The 20,952-nt window shown below is 41.5% G+C and overlaps 1 protein-coding gene across 1 annotated transcript in view; it reads right to left on the reverse strand.

The window, feature by feature from the left end:
• Positions 1-20,952, reverse strand: part of KIAA1217 (KIAA1217 ortholog) — a 366,051-nt gene that overhangs the window by 330,204 nt on the left and 14,895 nt on the right. Inside the window, exon 2 of the mRNA XM_037384151.1 lies at positions 19,186-19,300. Within this exon, the coding sequence (XP_037240048.1) occupies positions 19,186-19,249 (64 nt within the window). The 5' untranslated portion in view covers positions 19,250-19,300. The remainder of the gene's footprint in view (positions 1-19,185; positions 19,301-20,952) is intronic.

Consider the following 20,952-nt stretch of genomic DNA (forward strand, 5'->3'; position numbering starts at 1 on the left):
TCAGGCGATTCCTGAGCATCTGACAAGCTGTTCTGACAAAGGGCTGCTAAATTTTGAGCAATAAACAGCTAATGTAGGAACAGCACCACCAAACTGCATTTAAGGCACTCCAAATTCTTGTCATGTGGTTTCAGCAGCTATACTCCTCTGCTGCTGCTTATGCTCTCCCGGTTTTCAGACCAACTACTTTCCAGGTGTGCCAGGCAAGAATAACCCAGATCTTCTGAAAACTGGTGTCACAGAGATTGTGGATTTCTGGAACACTCTTACCTTTAATGGGAAGTCACATTTGATTCTGAAGAATTTCAATGTCAAATAATTTAGAAGGATCTCAGAAGACTGAAAAAGTCCTAGCCAGCATCTTCTATTCAAAACACTTAGTTAACACAAAATGCAAAGAAAATACCAGAATCCTATGCAATTTAAAGAATGTGGTTTCAAGTTTACCACACAGCCGTAGGGAAAAGTCATAAGCTAGGAGGAGCAGAAATTCCTTTGGCCACACGACCAGAGCAGGGAGCCCGGTAAGATGGGGCAGAAGTGTTGTGAAGCAGGGAGCTCTGTGGCTGCCTCCGCAGCTATTCGTATCTGTTTTGCCTTCAGAGCACACCAGCATTGCCAATTACAGGAACAGTTTTTGAAATGTGAATATGGGTGCTCTGAAAACTGGACTGAGACCAATCACTCATTTTGCAGACCTCTAGCTACTTATTCAGATCTTAATGATCTTCAGCTACTACAATCAAGACTGAATTTAAACCAGCACCCTAAGAGAGAATAATACCATTTCCTCACCACCTATCTCATCAGCCATCCAATGCTTCCCAAAGCACTAAACATTTTCAAGTGCAAATACTGCTATACCTTTGACTGTTGCTATGCAACACTAGGTCTTGTATTTCCTAGAAAGAAGCGAAGGAAATTAGACTCTTGATCCTTAGCTTAACTACTATTACTCAGCACCATATCTGCTATACACAATTTGGATTAATACTCATTGAGGAAACCAGGTTATAGTCTTCAACCATTTACTTTTAGAATCTGGGCTCTGCTCCAGTGTATTTCCCCCTCATTTAATATTTAATTCTTTTTTGAACATGATCTGCCCTGCAATTTTAAGAGAAACCATCTGAGTTCCTCATTCAACTATATTATAGTCATTTTGCTTCAGAATTGCTCCCACAACAGTATCATACATGTCTTAGGGATAATTATGTTTTATGGTTATAAAAGTTAGCATTGCTGGAATGCAAGAGGACTAGAAGTACAGCGCACACACAAGGTTCAGAACACAGCCCTTCTCGTACCCGCAGGAGAAGAAATCCCATCCCATAAACAACCTCCCCCTGCCCCCCACCAATTCCTCATCTTCAGGCATTCTGGGACAACAAATCACCATATCAATCAGCATAACTTTCAGAAGTAACAGCAGGAAATTTTTTTCTTCCTAAGGCAAATTTATTTGCTCCTCTGTGTAGACACGCAGACATTTTTAGTAACACTTCTGGATAATCAGCTTTATCAGCCAGATGGTGCATTTTTTGGAACAAGAGACATGGGCTGCTTGTTTCACCACAAACTGGGGCAATCCATTTTGATAAGAATTTAATTCACAGTTAATACAGATTGTTGGCATCTGGTTTTATATGAATTGATTGCACAGAGAAATCAGGTCAAGATCAGCTCTGGGTAAGAAGACCGACAGATCTAATGATGAACTCCTGTCATTGCGTATCAGCGTGGAATTTGGCTAACCAGAAGTTAGTTCATGCCCCAGCGAGACAGATCATGTGCTACATGTGCCCCCCATCAATGCATTTAAAAAAAGGGAGGAAAGGGACAACACTGGTAAATGCTCTCCCATTTCACTCGGGTACACACACCAACAGCAGAGCCCTTTAACTGTGACATACAGCCATGCTTCTTATTACTTGCACTTCATAGTACCTAAGTTAAGGAGAGATTAGGCAACAAGAAGTAATTTACAAGACTGATAGTTTTACATAAACTACACTTTTTTAAAAAATTGGTGGGTTTAAAACAGGTTTAGTGTAGTAGATACTTTTTATCAAAAGATAATCTGCTGACCAGGATCATTGAAAGTTCCAAGAATTGCGTAACATTTACATTGTATTTACAGTAATTTCCAGAGCAATTTTCAACAATTCACTTCACCTTGTTTCTCTCAAAACTTATACTAGGCCTGTCTTTATCATGTTAGAGAGCTTGTAAGTGAAACTGTCTTTGGAAAAATATCATTTCAGAATGCATAAAGTTCAAACTGCAGACACATTTTGAGAATGTGAACAAAATTATGACCAGACCTCATAATATTTACTTTGAGATTTGGCGTGTGTAGGGTGCAAGACTACAAAGCTGATGTATGGCACAGAAGATTACTTTATCCTTTGCATAATAATACACTTGATACACGTCCTATTTTCTACTTACATTATTTTAGAGTACCTGAACTAGATAATTTAAAAGTAGAATCATAAATCTAATACAAAATGTACATTTGAGACTCTGCTAGAGTCACAGCTACAACAAGACGGAACAAAAATGGTTTCCCATCAAGTGGGAAAAAAGCTCCCATTATGCAGTTTCATTACATAAACCTATTTATTCACTGAAAATTAAAGGAGTCAGGTTTCCAAGTCACAAAATAAGCAGACACCACAGCACATTTATGCTGTTCACTGACTTTGAACAGTGCTCCAAACCCTAAGCATTGGGAAAAAATCATGACCCAAGAAAAAGATGATTCACGGTTATTACAGAAGGAAATTCAGACGGTTTTTATTTTTTGATCTTAGAGATTTCACCCTTCATGGTTCACATCTTCATGTTTTTCTGCAATAATGACAAAAGAAAGGGATTACTGGCATTTGAAGAGCTAAGGCTGCATGTCCCACAATCACAAGACTTGGAGACGAAGCTGCAGATAGCAACACAAGGCAACTGGATAAAATCTCAATAGTTAACAAAAAAAATAATCAAACAAAGCATTTCAAGATCCCCATCACAGCCATTCCCAGCAGCCACCTGCAGGTGATATCACGCTCCTTTGCAGAGTCGTTACTGTTCCATGCAGCACTTCACCACCACCTCTCCCTCCATGGGTCCCATGCAATGGGCCAGCTCTTGCTTCAAGTTACAGTAACCAGCAGAAGAGCAGGAAGACAAGTCCTTTCTGTTGCATCTGGGAACAGCACAGGAGATCAGTAGGAAAAGGAAAAATTTAAAAAGACAGACAGAACAAAGCCAGGAAAACAGAAGGCCTGCAAAATTTGTGGTTGACTTCATTTAAACAATGCAAGATGCAGAACATTAGGAAGTAAAAAAAAACCCAAACAACCAAACTCCTGCAGACAGAGAGTCTTCAGTTCCACTAAAAACTGGTTTTGGCTGATGCAGCTATTCAATTTCTGCAAACTCACGTCAGGATAAAGCAAGCCTATAGAATCAGTCCTTCTTTCTAGTGATCTGCACTTTCTCCTTTCCTTTAATGGGGAAGTAGAAATTTTTGTACAGTTTAAGATGTAAATATTATTGCACAGAGGCCTCCATTCAGAAGATCTTTTTTTAAAAAGAGACATGAATGTAATCTTTTGAAAGAAAACCATCAAAATATTGAAATGGCCTTGCAAAATTGTGTCTGAAACAGCACTGAGAGAAAAAGTGTTTTAAACCACTGTTAATTACCAAACTTAAATACTGTCTGACAGGAGGCTACATAACCTAAACCTGAATTTTTGTGCCTGCACTGCAACTGAGGAAGCAGTACTGGCTTTATGTGAGAACCATTAGGACAGGAGTTTGCAGCTCCCACCAGACACCCAGAACACACCATCACCCCGTACATTAGAAGGAAGGGAGAAGGGTCCCCTTACGCTAAAGCCTCGCTTCATACTGGTTTTGCTTTGAAGCAGTTTACTCTGTACTGCACTCTGAAGGACACTGCAATGAACATGCACTTCATTGCTAATGTGAAATTTAACCAGCTAATGTGACATTTCAGACGTAAAATTTATTACTTCCTGCATTTGTTAGTTTTACAGTAAAGTAGCAGCAAGTTATCATTAATAATTTCTGGCATCTGATCAAAGTACAAAAATTTGGAAGCCTCCAAAATCTTTAAAAATATATAGATATATTGTAACAGCAGCAAATAATCTCATCAAAAAGGAAAAGTGATGTACAGCTTTGACAACATAAATCTACAAGTTAAAGCTGCAGAAAAGACGGATGCGGGGGGGGGCGGGGGGGTGGTGGTGGTGTTATGTTTTATTTCAGGAAGTCTCCTGGCAATCTTTCAGCAGCTACAAAAGGACAAGACCCATTTTATTCCATCTATTTTAGTATTCTCTGAATACCACAGAAGGCCTCTAATGATTTGTGCAACTGGTAATTATTCCATCTTTCTGGTTAGCCTGGAAAATGCCTCCGAAGCATGCCATATCCTTCTGTGGGGCATGGTGCTAAATCAGTCCTCAGTCAAGCCCTCAGTGAAACAGCTCTACTATTTCATAGGGGTTAAGGGCAGAAGGGACTATTCAATCATCTAGTCCCATCACCCACATTTCATGAAACATTACATTTCTCCCTCAATCCCACTTCAAGCCCAATGACTCTTTAAGACATGTCAGAAAATATTTGTCCTACAGGTGAAATGCCTGTAGTACACAGATGGCACTGATGCTGTAACACGATGGAGAACTGACAAGCTATGACCAGAGACCCAGCACATGACCAAGATACCGGCTCTTGGATACCACATGGACCAAGATACCTAATTTGGAGGGGAGAAGCAAATTCCCTCTAATATCCAAATATTATGACCGTGTGAGTAAAAAATGCCGCATCTTCCCCAAACCAGATCTCTCTGTACCAACCTCCAAGCTTTGACTGCCCCCCAGAGCATCTCCTCTGCTGCTGAGGGGAACTTCTGTAACTGCTGAGGGAAAAAAAATCCCAGCTAGAACCCCAACTCAAATATATTTGGCCAACAGTATCTCAGTTGCATTAAATCCCGACTTGGGCAGCTAAATCCACATGCATAAGATCCACTCACAGGCACCAAGCACAGAGCTGGGAGGGATATAAGCACACTGTGGAAACATAAGCGGTTCAGTTCTCTCCGTGGTCCATCATAACAGGAGGATGCGCAGGGGCTCAGATGGCAGCCCACAGAGCAACCCACTGCTCATGAAAGGAGGGCCACAGCTACTGACCTGGCAGAGCCATCTCAGCAGTGTTTGCAAAAAAAGGCCACAGAGGGTTAATTCAGAATCAAGCAGCCAAGAAAGCTGATAAACAGGTTTATTCTAAGAGTGCATCTCTGATATCTGTGTGTTATTTATGTTGAACCCCAAAGTCAAAAACCAAAAAAGGGAAGTCTGCATTAAGAAAAAAAAAAAAAAACAAACACTAAATAAATAAGAAAGCCAGTGATACCTGTGGAAGTACTTTCATGCATTCACGTAAGGTTTCATTGCGATTTAAAACAGATGAAATCTAAAAAGTTAAATAACTCTAAAGAGCATGATTCTTCAAGGATTATATAACAATTATTTCCTGACATTTAATACATTCTTTTAAAAAAAGGTTGGGTTTTTTTTAAAAAAAAAGTACATAAGCAGTGCATGCAGCTCTGCTTCAGGAATTTGAATGGCAATCAGTCCACTGATTTTCTTAATCAGAATAAACATACTCTTTCCTTCAGACTGTTTTCTCATTTATCTCACGCTTCACACAGTATTACAGTGGAAACCATCACTTCTGCTGGATGAAAGAGCAATCCAGGATATTACCATGAGGAATATAAAAGATAACAATAAATTTTAAAAAAAAAAACACCAAACAACCAACCCAAAGCTTTCAGTCTCTAAACATCTTTCTCTGTTTCCTGCCTTAGGTGCTGTTCAAATCCCTCCAAACTTCCTGCCCTCTCTGTTCACTTTCCTCCAACTGACAAGGCAATTCAGCCCAATTTGACTAAAAGTCTATACAGGAACTTCTCCCTGCTATTTATTCACTCTCCTCATTTACTGGGGTGCTTGGACAGAAACCAAATGCCTACATACTGTTCTCTCTTAATATGGATTCTTCTCTCAGTCTTTGCCAGTTCCTCCAGCACAGTGATAGGTGGTGTTACGACTACCGAGCACTTCATTATTTGATATACTATAGCAAAGAATAATACCATGAAATGTTCTTGCCATCACATCTGTATTCACAACTCCCGTACCTATGTACCTCCCTCGTCCTTCTTTCCAAATTGCGGCTGGAGCAAGGCAGAAAGGTAACAGCTTTGTATTTCAAAAAGAAATGAGTGTACCCGGCACAGTCCTAGGATCAACATCATAAATTGGCTGGGAAAGGACAGGCAGATACTAGCATGAACCTGCACTTCTTATGTGTCCTTAGTTTGGGACAAGCAGAAGCAGCCTGTTTTGTGCCAGGATGCTTATATGCTGTACAGGAGCAGCAACCAAGTCTCCTTTCTCCATTCCTGCCTCTCTGGACAGTGTTAGACATGCCTTATGGTCCAGACTGTGAAAAGATAGGTTCAGAAGCAGCTGCCCTGCAGCCTAAAGGTGAATGTTGTCAAAGTCTGATGGGTCGCTGCCATCACTCCTGGTAGCAGCTGCTGGGTGGTACCACACCAATACCACCACCATGTAGAAGGTACCACAGGGGCAACCTCTGCATTAGGGAAACCACAGCATCTCCATCCACTGCTAAAGATAGCTCAACAGTGACCCAGCTCGCCCCTTCAACAGGACTTAGTTCTCCTAAATACCTTCATGTAGGGAACACATACACTCACTCTCCTCCCCATTTCTGTATATGATACCTTATACCCCCATCTTGTGGGCTTGCACTGTTCTAACAGTTAAATAAATACTTTCGTGTGGACAGGGGAGGGTAGAAAACGAAAAAACAATACACACTGCCCACTGAGAAGAAGGATGAGAAGATATCCTACCCATCTCTGAGGGGATGCAAAGGGACACTGTTGTGAGCTTTTGGAAGCCAGCTCTTTTTTGGCTATACAGAAGGTACTTATAATTTTACAAGGTCTTTGATGGGAAAATTAAATATTTGCTATAATATTTAAAAAACACTTCAACAATATAAAAGGTCCTTGTATTGTAATCCAGAACATTTTCTTATACTTTGCAATTAGTTTTAAATAAAATTGCTTTGAATATAGTATTGTAGTTAATCCACAGTATTTCTGAGGTTAATGAAAACTCCCTTTGCTGCCAATGTACCAGAAAGGTCTAAATGCCTGTTCTTAGAACAAAAATGGTACAAGCTTTATATACAAGAACTAGATTATAAAAAAACCCCACCATACACAGTCACCCTGTCATTCCCATCCAAGTGTAGCCAATTTGTGGCAATTAGCACATTGTGCATAGCACAATTCATCTGGCTGTTCACTGGGATGCCAAAGAAATTCTGGGTGGCAGTTTGCATTAGAGCTTATCAGCAGTACTGACAAGGGATGCCTGTGCATCAGCAAACACCTTCTAAAACATGCAGCAGCTTGGCTGCTGTTTCCACCTGTCAGCCACTTTTCAGCGAGCTGGTATCAGGAAGGAGAACACTTAATCACAGCTCTCCAACAGCTAATATTAAAGGAGAGGGCAGGATGGCTTCTGGCAAATTAAAGTCAGCTGAAGTTATTCACCCTTTCCCTCATGGCCACACTGCTCCCCACACCAGTGTGGGATAATTTTAATCCATTGCTGTAAGACAGCCACAGCTTTTGTTTTCTCCCATTTCAACTGCCTTTTGCATGAAAGGCTGGGGCTTAGCCAAGCGTGAGCTTGCAGAATTTTGGCTTGCTAATGCAGGATCTGATTTCCCAATCCATAATTTAACTTACACTGAATACTTACTATAAGGGTGTCCTTATAAAATATATTAGAGATGTAAAATTTCTAAACAGCACTACATTCTGTATTATTTACTTAGCAGCTAAAAATTTCTCTTGGATGCATCAAAGACCCCTTAACACAGAAAGATCTTAAATATAATGTATGTCATGGAGAAATTAGAATGAGAGATGGGGTCCTTCGGGAGCTGTGGTTCTCGGACATCCTGCTTTTACTGATTCCTTTTTACAGATCTTCAAAAGGTTTCAATCTCCTCCTCTTAAAAAAAGGAGGAACCCCCCTGCCCCTCTAAACATGACCTAGAACTCATTTTCCTTCAAGAACTTCACTGAAATTTATGATAGCGAAAATGCCTGTGAATTTCTACTTCATTCCTTCCTTCACTACTCCTGTCTCAAGACTATAAGCCTGATCTTCCCTTCAAACCCAGTTTCTCCACTAATATTTTTAAGAAATTACTGCATCAACAGCCTGACAAAGGCACCTTTGAGCAGCGTGAACAACTACAGACAGGGAGCTGGATTCAAACTTGTTGATAAATCAGTCTAAGACAGGCACAGAATTTCAAAATTAATTTTCTTCTCGAATCCATTAGCAGATCTGAATAAATAAGTTTTGATAAACACAATACATTCTCACTGACCACAAAATACAACACTGAAACACACTCTAAAGGCACTCCCAGAGTTGTATGGAAATAAAATAGCTTCTTACAGCAACGTTTATACTGGCACACTGGATTGACGGAGAGGTGATTTTCAGATCACAGCAGCCACATGTTCTGAATTCAGTAGCTTCACTGCTCGGCATAAGCACTGTCGCAGAGTGCCAAGGACGTGACTAAAGGATAAGGGTCCGCATCCAGGAAGAGGGGCCACGCCAGCGTTACAACGCCTGTCTGGGGCTGACCCCTGCATCCCGCAGCAGCCTTACGGGGCTCACTGCCCTCACACCCTACAGCCCTCCCACAGCCAGCAGCGGTGACGTCCTAGCAGCAAAGCCAAAGGAGATGGAGGATGCTGCTCTATCCTGGCAGAAGACAAGCTTCTCCGATTATCTGGTCCTCAACAAAACCTAGTATGCCTTTGTCACACAACTGAGTGTTGCAGCGGTAACCTGGGCAGCTGCAACTCTTCTGCCCACTACAAAGCAGCAAAGAATCGCTACAAGAAGCGGCACAGCAGCTCAACATGTACAAGCATCCCAAAGAGGAAAAAGATCCATCTTAACTAACACTAAACATTTAAACAAATGTAATATTAAAGTAGTAAAACAGACAATAAGCAAATCTGAGTTATCTAACATATACATGTATAAACCAAGATGAGGGAGTGTTGATCTGCTGGGGGGCAGGAGGCTCTGCAGGGGGGTCTGGGCAGGTTGAACCCATGGGCCGAGGCCAGTTGTAGGAGGTTCAGCAGGGAGAAGTGCTGGGTCCTGTACTGGGGGCACAACAATGCCACAGGCTCCGGTACAGAATGCTCCTGGATAGGGACTCCACCTTCCCCCTCACCTTTGGGGCTCTGCATTAGGATGCAGACACCCTGCTAAGACCAGGGATGGGACAGGAAGGCCTCTTGTCCCAGGCAGTGCCCCAGCAGTCCAACCTAGCTTCTGGAACAGAGCAGTTACTGATGCCAAAGGACACACCTTCGGTATGGTGCAGCGTCAAGGAAGACCCTCCAGCCCAGCTCTACACAAACCTCTCCAAGGTGAGAAACCAAGGTTCAAATTGTGCTGTGAGCAGGGCAGAGAGTGGATTTGAAATTGAACTTCTTCCCTCTAGTATTTTACTTATCAAGCTAATGACATTCTCGGACTTTCAGTCTGTGGGTCAGTGAACTGTAATTACATGCATTAAAAGGAAATATTTTTAAAGCACATCAATACAATAGTTGTGGAACAGTATCACCAGTGCTTCAGAACAAAAGCCCACACCAACATTTACATCTTTTATTCATATATTTTAGTGAGACTAAAAGCTCACATACTTTAAGATTCACATAAGATGTAACGTTGGATATGCATGAGGATCAAGACTGCAAGAGTTCTTACTATTCTGAGGATCTTGGATAAAATTAAAAAGATTGATGGGCTCTGGAAGAACCCTCCCTACACACACAGCACTATTTCAAGGTTTCCCATCTTCTGGTCTAAAGAGACAGAAGACAGAGTTACCAGGTTGGCCAGTTATATTCCTTTCCCTGGGGACTGTTTTAAAGCCGTTTGCCATGACTAGCAAAGTTGGGGTTTTTTTTCATTCATGTTGCATCCACGCAGGAGACAGAACAACACAAAGAAAAGTACCAATGTAACTGCAGTGGTGAAGGAAGACGACTCACTTAAACCAAACCACATAATCTCCAATCATTGCAAAATATTTTTTGTTTTGCTCTTCTTGTATTTGCATGGTGAGTGCTGCCACTTTGGGCATAAAACCCATCTCAAAGGACTACACATAGCAACCCTTCCTTTCTGCCTCAGCCAACAGCACAAACCAGTACTCCACAGCAGAAAAGAGGCTCCCACTGGGAAGACTCCATGTGATGCTAATGACCTTCCTGTTCACAATCATCTTCCTGCTTTTGGGGACATAAGGAGGTAACAATTGTGCAGTTCTCGAAACATTTCAGATTTCTAATCTGTTTTGAAACGTAAGACAGACCTAAGATTGGACTTGAAGTACGTAATGATCTTCCTACTGTAAATGAGGATGTGTCTGAGCTAGCTACTATATTTTTCAACTGCATTCAAGAATTTCCCACTACGTACTATTGAAAAGGCTGATAGCTCTAGATGGAGAGGCTAGAATAACTACAGAGAGCATTTCTGCTGTCTGAGAGAAGGCTCGATGTGATTTCAAGTGAACAGTCAGTCACTATAAAAACGTTTTTAATAATGTGCTGGGCTACTCAGGTCCAAGCCACATGTAAGAAGTACACACAGCCTCTAGGAATTTCAATTATCAGCCACAGATTACAGTACCTGTGGCAAGCATGCAAGCAGCACTTTTACTTATCTATTGCAGCAAATGAATCTAACGAAGCTGATTCAATGACTTGGGGATTTCTAGAGAGAATGAGTCCTGAATAAAGTCATACAGCTACAACTTCACCTACATGAAACACACAGAAGAGTTAATAGGCAGAAAAAAACTTCTAGCAAGGTAGTTTTGGGGGGGGGGGGGGGTTGCTATTGCCTTTGCCTAAAGTATCATTAAATGATGGAGAGGTGGCATTATTTATTAATCAGGTTGTTAATTTAAGAATCTTGCTAGACTGTACCCATAAGAGCAAATGATTGCGCATAAGCATAGTGCTACAAATACAGAGTTTTATTTTGAATGAGGTTCTTGCAGTGCTAATCCATGATCTCCACTTTAGGATTAAATCTTTCCTATGCAGAACCCCTCGTTAATAATATCCACAAAATGCTCATAAATACCTATTAGGAGATGGCACCTTTCAGAAAAAGCACATAAAAGCTGTGCTCCAGAAATAATACTCATTTCTTGGGAGCCTGCAGATAGAATTGAAGTTACTAGTTTTGACCTCTGATGATTGCTGTCATGTGTGATAGCATTAGCAGAGGTATTCACAACTAGAGCACTCCACCAGGATGAACAGTTCCCAGTGCAGTGTTTCCCCTGTTCTCACAAGGCACATTTCTCACCCTGTATGCCAGAATCCAGATTTGTTTTAGTTACAAGACCATCTGCTTTTTGAAAGGCTGCTTTTTTTTTTTTTGATGACAGATGGATGAGGTTCAAATTCTTGTAACCAGCAATGAATTTTTATATTTCATTGTCTCTGCTGCTTATAGTCTTGCTTTAATTACTTGAAAGAAAGAACTCTCATGGGGGGAGAAAGAGTTTTCCAAATGCATGAAATTTTTAAACCAAAATAAGCATATAAAATAACTTTCTGATGCTTTAACTACAAATAGTCTAGCTCCAGGTTTGTAACCTAGTTCTGTAATCCTGTATTGGCTCAGATTTCTCTTTCATGTCCCAGAATAAAGAGATATGGAAGCAGAGGGAGTACTTTAAGGGGGCTATCTACAGTGTTATAAGCGTCATATTTTTTCCCCCAGAGTCTCACAATATCATCTGGCCCTTTCAGAGTCTTAGTTCTTGAAGTCTGGTGTTTGCAGAAGACCCACACTTACTTACAAAAAGTTCATGAAAAAAACAATAGATTTCTAGCCCTTAATACTTAAGGAATAAAACTTCAGAAGTTGGTAGGCAGATTTATGGGTTTTGCTTAAATTCTTTCGTGCTTTAAAAACCTTTCTATTTTTATTTCATATTTAATACCCATTTGGAGTGACAAGCTTGGAATAGTAAATAAACCTCCATGATACCACTGAAACATTGTAAGAGTCCCCGCTAATAGCATGCTGCCAAGCCTTGATCCACAAGCCATAAACGATACATCCACTAGCCACAAGCACCCCACTACATACCCCAGGAGAAGGGAGGCATCGGGAAGTGCGTCACTGAGACTAGTGGGATTTGGGGGTCCCCCATCGCTGACCGCAGCTGTATCAGGTTTGCACCCTGGCTCCAAACACTGCTGTTGCAGCACTCTCCAAACTATCCAGCTGCAACAAGGTCTTTTACCATCTCATACCAGCACACTCTTCATACAGCCCCTCTGCTGCCTTCTCCTCGTCTCACCTCATCCAGAGCATGTATTCTCTCTTCCCTTGCTTCTTCCTCAGCTGCTCTCTCTTCATTGGCTCTCAACCACTTAATTTAACCAGCCACACCTACACCTTATCTACATCGGCCAACCCACCGCTGTATATTATCAATGTTAATTAACCCAGCTTCATTCTTCTACACATTGCTACATTGCCCTTAGCACTGCTTTACTTACTGCCACACGGTCAGGGACTGGGATTAACCATGAGCCCCTGCCAGTCATGAACGTAGCCCCCAAAACAGGATGCGTGTTTGGATTAGGGAACGCTTCAAGCAGCTGAAAAGCCCCACATCGACTACTCCGCTATAACAGGAGACCTAAGCTGTGTGCAAACAGGGGATGGAGGAGAGCCAAAGAACAAATGACTGAGCAAAAGGCTAAACAATCCTATAGTTTACATCCTTACATTATGCCACAGACCCATTCCACCTGTGAAAATATTTCACTACATGTCATGTTTATATTAATTTCTTAAGAGTAAGTGCTGCCTGTACAGCTGCAGGCACCAGCTTCACCATGCGCCTGCAGCCGGCGTGACAGCCTCGCAGGTGCGTGCTGCTGGGAAGGGTCACATCCATGTCTCAAATCAGGCACAAATGCAACAGAAAAACTAAGCCCAGATCAAAACATTTGGAACCTCTGCTCTTTATTATTATTCAGTCACTATGGAGCCTTTGCAGGCTTCAGTCTTGATGTCAATGGAGTAACTGTTTCAAGAAAAGGGGGGGGAGAAGAGGAAAGAAACTCTAAGGAGTAGAGGGAAGCCTGACAGCAGATAGAAGTGTAATCCAAGGGGGAAAAAAAAAATCTAACTGGTTTTTTGTTCCAGTTCCTTCTTGATTTCCCAGAAAAACCAAAAGCAGATGCTTAACTTACTGTTCTCATACTACTGTTTAGTGTGCCTTCATCTATTTCCTGATGTTATTCACGTTTTTCCCTCTCATTTACTAATAAAAGGAATGAAAGATCACAAATAACAGTCAGGGAAGAGTGACACATAACTGAGGCATTTTTCATCGTGTTAAAAAAGTAATTTTCAAGACAAAGTCCCTACTAACCACATTCTCCTCGGAGCAAATAAAATAATCTGCTCCTCATAATCAGTACAGTCTAGATGCTGCCAAGCCTTCTAAAACTACCTGATTTGGGATGTTAGTGGTTTTTTGGTGTTTTCTTTTTAAAACAACACTAAAAAAAAACCCAACCCATACTAAACCCAAGAAAGCATGTTTTATCTACACAAGAATTTTCTAGCACAGCCATGATGATTGTTCACATGCACTTTGTTGTATTCTGGAGCAATGACCAGATTTCACACATTCTTTTTAAACCTTGATTAATCTAACAAAAAAAAAAAAAAAAAATTAGGCCAGACAGAATCCCTGTATTGAAGACATTTCTCCTAATGTCATACTGAATCCAAAGTAGCCATGATATATACCACAGGAACAATTTATTTAAGATAGCAGTACAAGTGGTACAGAGAAAAGTATTTGAACAGCACTGACAAACTTCACTGCTATAATATTTTCCCCACATTATGTCTCATCATCAAAATTCCAGCACTGAATCTTTTTTTTCCTCTTTTTGAATGCTGGGATATGCCAAAGGTTAGTTTTAAAAGAAAACACTCACAGTGGTGGCTGACTGATACCTGCTGCCTTTTAAAACATGTTGCCTGCCTGTGCATCACTCTGCTCCACCACATGCTCTCCTGCACCCAAGTGGCACCAACAGCACAGCATTCCAGCCCTTGCACCTCGCCAGACATTTTAAAGAAAAAAGTTTAATATAATTGCTCGCCCCCAACACTCAAAGGCCAAATAATCTCTAAATCCCTTAGCAACAGCTCAGTTCATGGCAGAAACTCCCAGTGATCAGCAGAGGTGAAGCGATGCTGCTGATCTCTCCCAAGCTGTTGCCAGCAATGGGAAACCCATTAGCAGCTTCATAGCAGGTCCCTGGGCCCTCCTAAAAGCCCAAAAGCTGCAGAAATATTTCAGCCCAGAGGCAGGTGAAAATCTTAGGAGTAAAAAAAAAAAAAAAAACCACCAAAAAAACCAACGCACCAAAACAAAAAAAACCCAACACCAAAACCCCAAAACAAACAGAAAACCCAGAAAGAAGCTGGTATGCTGACAGAAAACTGGGAGGGAGCTTCAAGGGAGAACGAAGAGACTTTGCTAGTGTGGAGCCCAGCCTCTCAGGACAATACAATGGTAGACAGCTTCCTTACTGGGATTTCAGTAGAAGACACAGCATTTCCACAGCTTGGGGAAGAGGGTGTAGAACTATCATCTCGGAGACCAGACACATTTATGTCTCCAATTACAATAGACATCTTTGTGTTCTCACCAAAAAACGTACCAGGGCAGTGCTAAGGGCTACAGAATGGAGGCTACAGTAAGTAGAAAATACTTTCCATGTTCCAGCATGGAAAAAATAAGGAAGAATATGGGGACTCTTCATCACAGCTGTGTCCAGCATGTCAGGATCCAGGAGCTCCTGAGAACTACATCTTGGAGGACAGAAGAAGGTATTAAGGGGTCTTGCGGTACTCTTGTTAAAGACCATCTGCATCTCTCAGGATCTTGCAGTCTTCAGAAGAATAATTTTGCAGATTTTATCTTTAAAAAAAAAAATCACATAAATATATATATATATATTTACAAATGGCTGCAGAGATCGGGAAATACTCTCAGTGCCAAGTCTCTTCACTTGCCAGGTCTGTGAAGGAATCCAGACTGACCAAGTTTGCACATACAAATACTTTTCTATTAATGTTTTAAGAAACAGGGTAGAGCTTAAAAGGTCAGAAAACTGAGCATTTCCTCAGCATGCAGTTTCCTCCCATGCAGTACAATCACCTCACGAGAATATCTGCAATATAAGTATCCCATGACAGGATGGGCAAAGGTTACAGTCATCCCAGAAAGAAAAAAAAAATTAATAAAAAGGAGGGATGGGCTGATAGAGGGGTGCCATACAACTAGGATGTTCCCTCTTGATTAACATCCAAAGGAAGGTGAAAGCAGAAAAGAAATGCAGAAACCACACACCCCAGACACACACAAAAGATCATGGAGAGAAAACAGTCCCGAGAGCAACACACTGGCAAAGGCAGAATCTGTAAATTAAAAGAACTCTGCCTCATTCAAATGACTAAGAGAAAGTGAAAATTATGTATCAGGTATGCTTTGCACACTGGCATAAGAAAGGCAGGGTGCAAGTGCCTTATGTACACTGTCAAGGAAAGCCCATTTCCAAGTTGGGCACTTGCAAAACAAACACCCAACATGAATATGTATGCAGCGATAAGGACTCAGAAGGAAAACGTGAAGTGAAAAATATGATGTGACCCAGTAACACACACACATTCCCCATCGTCCCCAGGAAAAAACAATAAATCTGAAAAACAGCAGTGAAAGCAATAACACCTTCTGAACATGCAGGTTTGGTAAGTGATGAGCATTTAGTGCAGCTAGCCAAATACATGTAGTGAATATCCCCAGCAGCAAGGGTAACAGCAATAAATAGCAAAAAACAATCACAAGATTCCCTTTAACTTCCTCATTTTTACAGGATTCTCCAAATACAAGCCTGGAAGCAGCGTGGCAGATGGAGAGGTAGAGCAGTGCCAAGTTGACAAAACTTGAGCTGCTCAACAGCCTTCACCCCCAGCCACCCAGCTACTGCAGTGGCTTCTTTTCCTAAAAATCACCGTAGTGGGCTGCAGCAAAACTCCAGCTTAGCACTGGGAAACTTCAAACTGAACTTCAAACTGTATGCTGCAGTGCCCCAGCCACATAACTGTTTCCATTGTGAGATCAGGCTGCCTAACAGATTCCTTTTGTTTGGTATAGCCGAACTAGCTAAAAACCACTTATTCGTATAATCAAGAATCAACCTGCCATGAATGCCAGTCTTGGCTGGATGCGAATCAACCGACACACACCTCACACCCCCAAAAAAAAAATCTACCGCTGGAAAGTGCTCACACGTAACAGCACCATTAAAAACAATCATAAGGCAAATTTCTACTGAATTAAACCCACACTATTCTAAATAAAATAAATGAACCGAACAATCAACTGTGGAAAGCATTTAAAAAAATCTGGAAAAGATGTGTTTAAAGGAGATACTAAAGGTTGGAGTGGCATTAATCAGATTTAGAGGGAAAGACTAAGACACCACCTTCCCACACTCCACTTCAAAGCTTTACTGTCTCCCAGCTTGAGTTAATAGCAAAAATCCAAATGGGAGGTCACCTGTGAGTACTAAACCTACTTAAAAAAAATAGTAGTACTTCAGATTCAAGGAAGATGTCTTGCATAGACTCTGCACCTGGCCCTCACAACCACAGCAATAGCAGTAAGGTGAATTTAAACAGTCTATCTAAAGGCAGCCAATAACAAGGGCAAAGCATGATGAAGAGAAACAGCTTCAAGCACTTGAGATAATGATGATAGTTTAGTCTCATAAAACCCAGTGACAAGGCAACTCCATCAATCAGAACTCAAGATGAGAAGAGCAGGGGTTGCTGCCACCACCTACCGAAGAGGCAAGTAAGAGCGCAATCCCTCCAGGGGCACAGAGCACAAACGTGGCCCTCAACATGGTTATTCCCTGAACAGGACATGACCAGAAGTTAAAGTGACTGTTACCAGCATATTGGTGGTGCTCTGCTGACAATGATTTCACAAGCTGCTTCACTTCAACACGGGTGGCACAGCAATTCACATTGCAGCACAGCAATTCACGCCGCTTCACAGCAACAGCCATCACCCGCCACTGCTGCAGGTCCTCCCGAAGGAGCTGCCCCAGCGCACCACCCCTCTGGCACCACAACAACCAGCCTCAGTCTGAGTTATCAAGATCTACCAAAGTGGTCCAGTTCAACAAAGTAAGTTATTAGCCCTGATCGTGCAGACAGACTCCTCGCCCATGCAGTCTCCATTCCAGGGGAAAGCAGGGCAGGCTCAACAGACTGCCCTCTGAATTCATGGGCTTCTAGGCAGAAAAGCCTCTCCCTCTCAATCATATTCTTCCAAACAAGATGACAGGACAAGATGGAAAATAACTGGTTAATAGCATGACTTCAAAAGATCCCTTCCCAAGAATCAGACTATTTTTCAAAACCAGCAGCATCTCCCCCCATTAATTCAGACACTGACAATAGATGACAATCACTGCATAAATGTGCTGGCACTTAGTAAAGCAGCTACAGTGGTAGACCAAAAAAGCAAGTATTTGGCCTCAGGGAATTCAGAGAATCAAAATAAATTCTTGTCAGAGTCTAAACTAAATCCAAAGGGCAACAGTCCATCAGTAATCTACAAGCTTCCTAAACCAAAAATCTGAGGAACCATCCCAGCATTGGCCTGTATTATCTACATAAAACAGGTTAATTTCTTCTCAGCTCTGCCTGCTGTATTCAGGCTCCAGACTGTTCAAGAGGATTCAGCTGCACTGGGTTTTGTTATACAAAACCATATTTAATATTTCTTCATTTTGAATATATCTCTCCTTCCTGCCCATACATGCAGTTAAAGCAAACTCTCAGATGCCAATCGGTAGTTTAATCGTCCTCCCCCTTGGACACACAGCACAGCTGGATTAATTCCTAGAGACTCCCCTTAGACCCTTGGGACTCCTTGTCAGGACTATCAGGATAAGGATCCAGGTCTGGAAGTCCACAATTGTGTCTAACAGCTGATAACCATCCATAAACCCACAACCACTGGACACGTAAATACCTAGATTTATGCCCAAAGATGAGAACTGTAAGCCACATTTGCTGTGGCTCAGCAAGGCTCCCTAGCAGACATACTGATCTATACGCTGATAAAATCATAAAAACGACCCTGTTCCAATTCAGACACTAAACACAGCCAAATGCCTTTCTTAGAGGGTCAGACAGGAGGTCCCAGCTACCCACTACACCTTAGTTTTGCAGAAGGGAAATGATTCAACCGGAGTACCACATAGAGAGTAATTATTTATAGCAGGTAACATCCCCTAACAAATTTTAGCAGTACATGGAAGATGTGATGGGGCTCACAGTGTGTGAAACAAATCAACACAGTTCATGGCAGAAAACCCAGGAAAACCACAACAGTCTTCAAGAAACGTTATTTTTAAAAGAGGGGAGCTGGAGGATGTTTCAGATGCACCTCCTCTAACCTATCTTCCCTGCCCCAACGTTTACCTTTTGTATATGAAAAAAAAAGGGGGGGGACAATGAAGGGACAACTCACATCTTAGGAAACATTTTCAACCCCTATTAACTCTGCCTCTATATCCTCCCCATCTACCAAACACAAAACCACCTCTCCAGAGGAAGCTGTCTCCCAAGCACATCAGAAATAAAAAAAGCCACACATGCATCCATCACTAGCTAGCAGACCTTCTTCCGATGTACATGAAGCCAGGAAAGCACGGTAAGATGCACTAGAAGGGGCCGATCAAAACAACCCATATCGCCAGGTTTGTCACAGATACCACTGTGTCCGAACACAGGAGAGATGCAGGCAGTGTTTTCTACACCAGGGACGAGCTTTCACACTTACCCAGCTCCCTACAGGGGAGCGCCACGCTCCAGCGGGGCGGCCGGGTAGCTCTGCCATGAGGCATGCCGGGGCATCCCAGCACAGTGGCTGCCAGCAAGCTGTGGCTTCGGGAAACCTAAAACAGAAAAAAAGTGAGTCAAGAGTGAATGTGCCGAAGCCGCTTTTGAAACCGGCAGCACACACAGCTGTGGCATCACCACAGCTGAAAACCCTGCAAAACACATCAACGTTGACTAACCAAACATTGTTTGTTAAAATGCAATTAAAGCTGGAAGTATGAGCAATTTAACAGCTATACACACCAGAAAATAACCCCCTGATCTCAAAACCAAACGTTTTTAACCCAGCAGCAATCCCCTGCAGAGTTGTTAGCAAACAGACGATCCGAATTTTGAAGTATCAGCTACCCTTTATTGTCTCATCACAAGGCAGAGTTGATACATGCCTGAAGAAATTGTGAGCTCTCTGCATTTGTAATACTATCAGCTTTGTTTCACCAAAACAAATGAATGAATCCCGGAAACGGGCAAGTTACTTTTAGTCATTTCAAATAAAATGTTATACCTAGAAGCAAGAAAGTTTAGAAGAACAGTAACATTATTTACCATCATTCAAGAATAATGAGTTTAAAGATTATGCAACTGATGTGATTTAGGTCCAAGGTGATAATACCTTAAAACAATAAGCATTATTCAAAGTACACCAATTAATGTGAATCTACCAGAAGGCTGAGATATAATTATGCAATTTGCTCTTTAACTTGCATCTGACAGTGATTTAAGTGATATTTCCTAAGCTTAAGACCAACAGTCCATACTCACAAAGTCTGGTAGGTTGATGATTGCAGCTTATGCTCTCTCAAAACTTCAAAGCAAAAGTAGTTTTAGGAACACTGCTTAACAGCAGGGAATCTCTGGTCACATCTGAAACCCAGTAGCTGCATTAGTGAGTCTCAAACTACCCAAACAGAAAGCAAAAGGCAGAATCTCAGTGCCTCTGCCTCTCCTTGCTTCAGTTTCCCAGCGAAAGAGCGCCACGCTGGAAAGATGCTTTATTATTGCCTCCAACATCCACATCAAGATGCACAAGTAGCATTTTTCAGAACAAGCCCAGACAATCCATTAAGAACCACCACAGGTTCACATCTATGTTTAAAAGGGCTGAACTTGAACACATACAGGTAAGTGAACCAGCAGAAGGAAGAGGAGCCAGAAAGTGTTGCTGGGTTTATGTCTTCCAAATGGAGAAGAGCAACACTGCTTATTTAAACCTGAATGCAGTCTACGCAATCACCACTGGCATAATCAAAATATTTTGTATAGACTATACTTGACTAAATTAGGTTATTTTTCATTATAAAGCTGGAAAAGAATAACTGGTTTTTAAAAAATCATATAAAATATCATTTACCCAAAAACTGCTGTAGTTTGAGGACAACACAGTTCATTCTTCATACAAAACAGAAGAGGCTAAATTGCTTGAACACAAAAGATAACGCAAATTCAACTACCAAGTTGTGCCCAGCAACTCTGTAATAATTGCATACAGAACACAAACATGCTTTGTTGAAAACTCATAATATCTAATCAGCTATAATTGTAAATTTTATTTTTCAATTGTAAATTACCAAGGGAACTAACTAGAGAACAGGGGATGTAAAATAATATTCTAGCTGGGGATATTTTGTTAGCACATAAGCCTCTACCCACCCCTTCTCTAATGCCTGCAAGGTTCCTCTGCTTCTGAACTTATTTTAATTGTTAGCTT

This window comes from Falco rusticolus, chromosome 4 (genome assembly GCF_015220075.1).
Source record: "Falco rusticolus isolate bFalRus1 chromosome 4, bFalRus1.pri, whole genome shotgun sequence".
NCBI classification, from domain to species: Eukaryota; Metazoa; Chordata; class Aves; order Falconiformes; family Falconidae; genus Falco; species Falco rusticolus.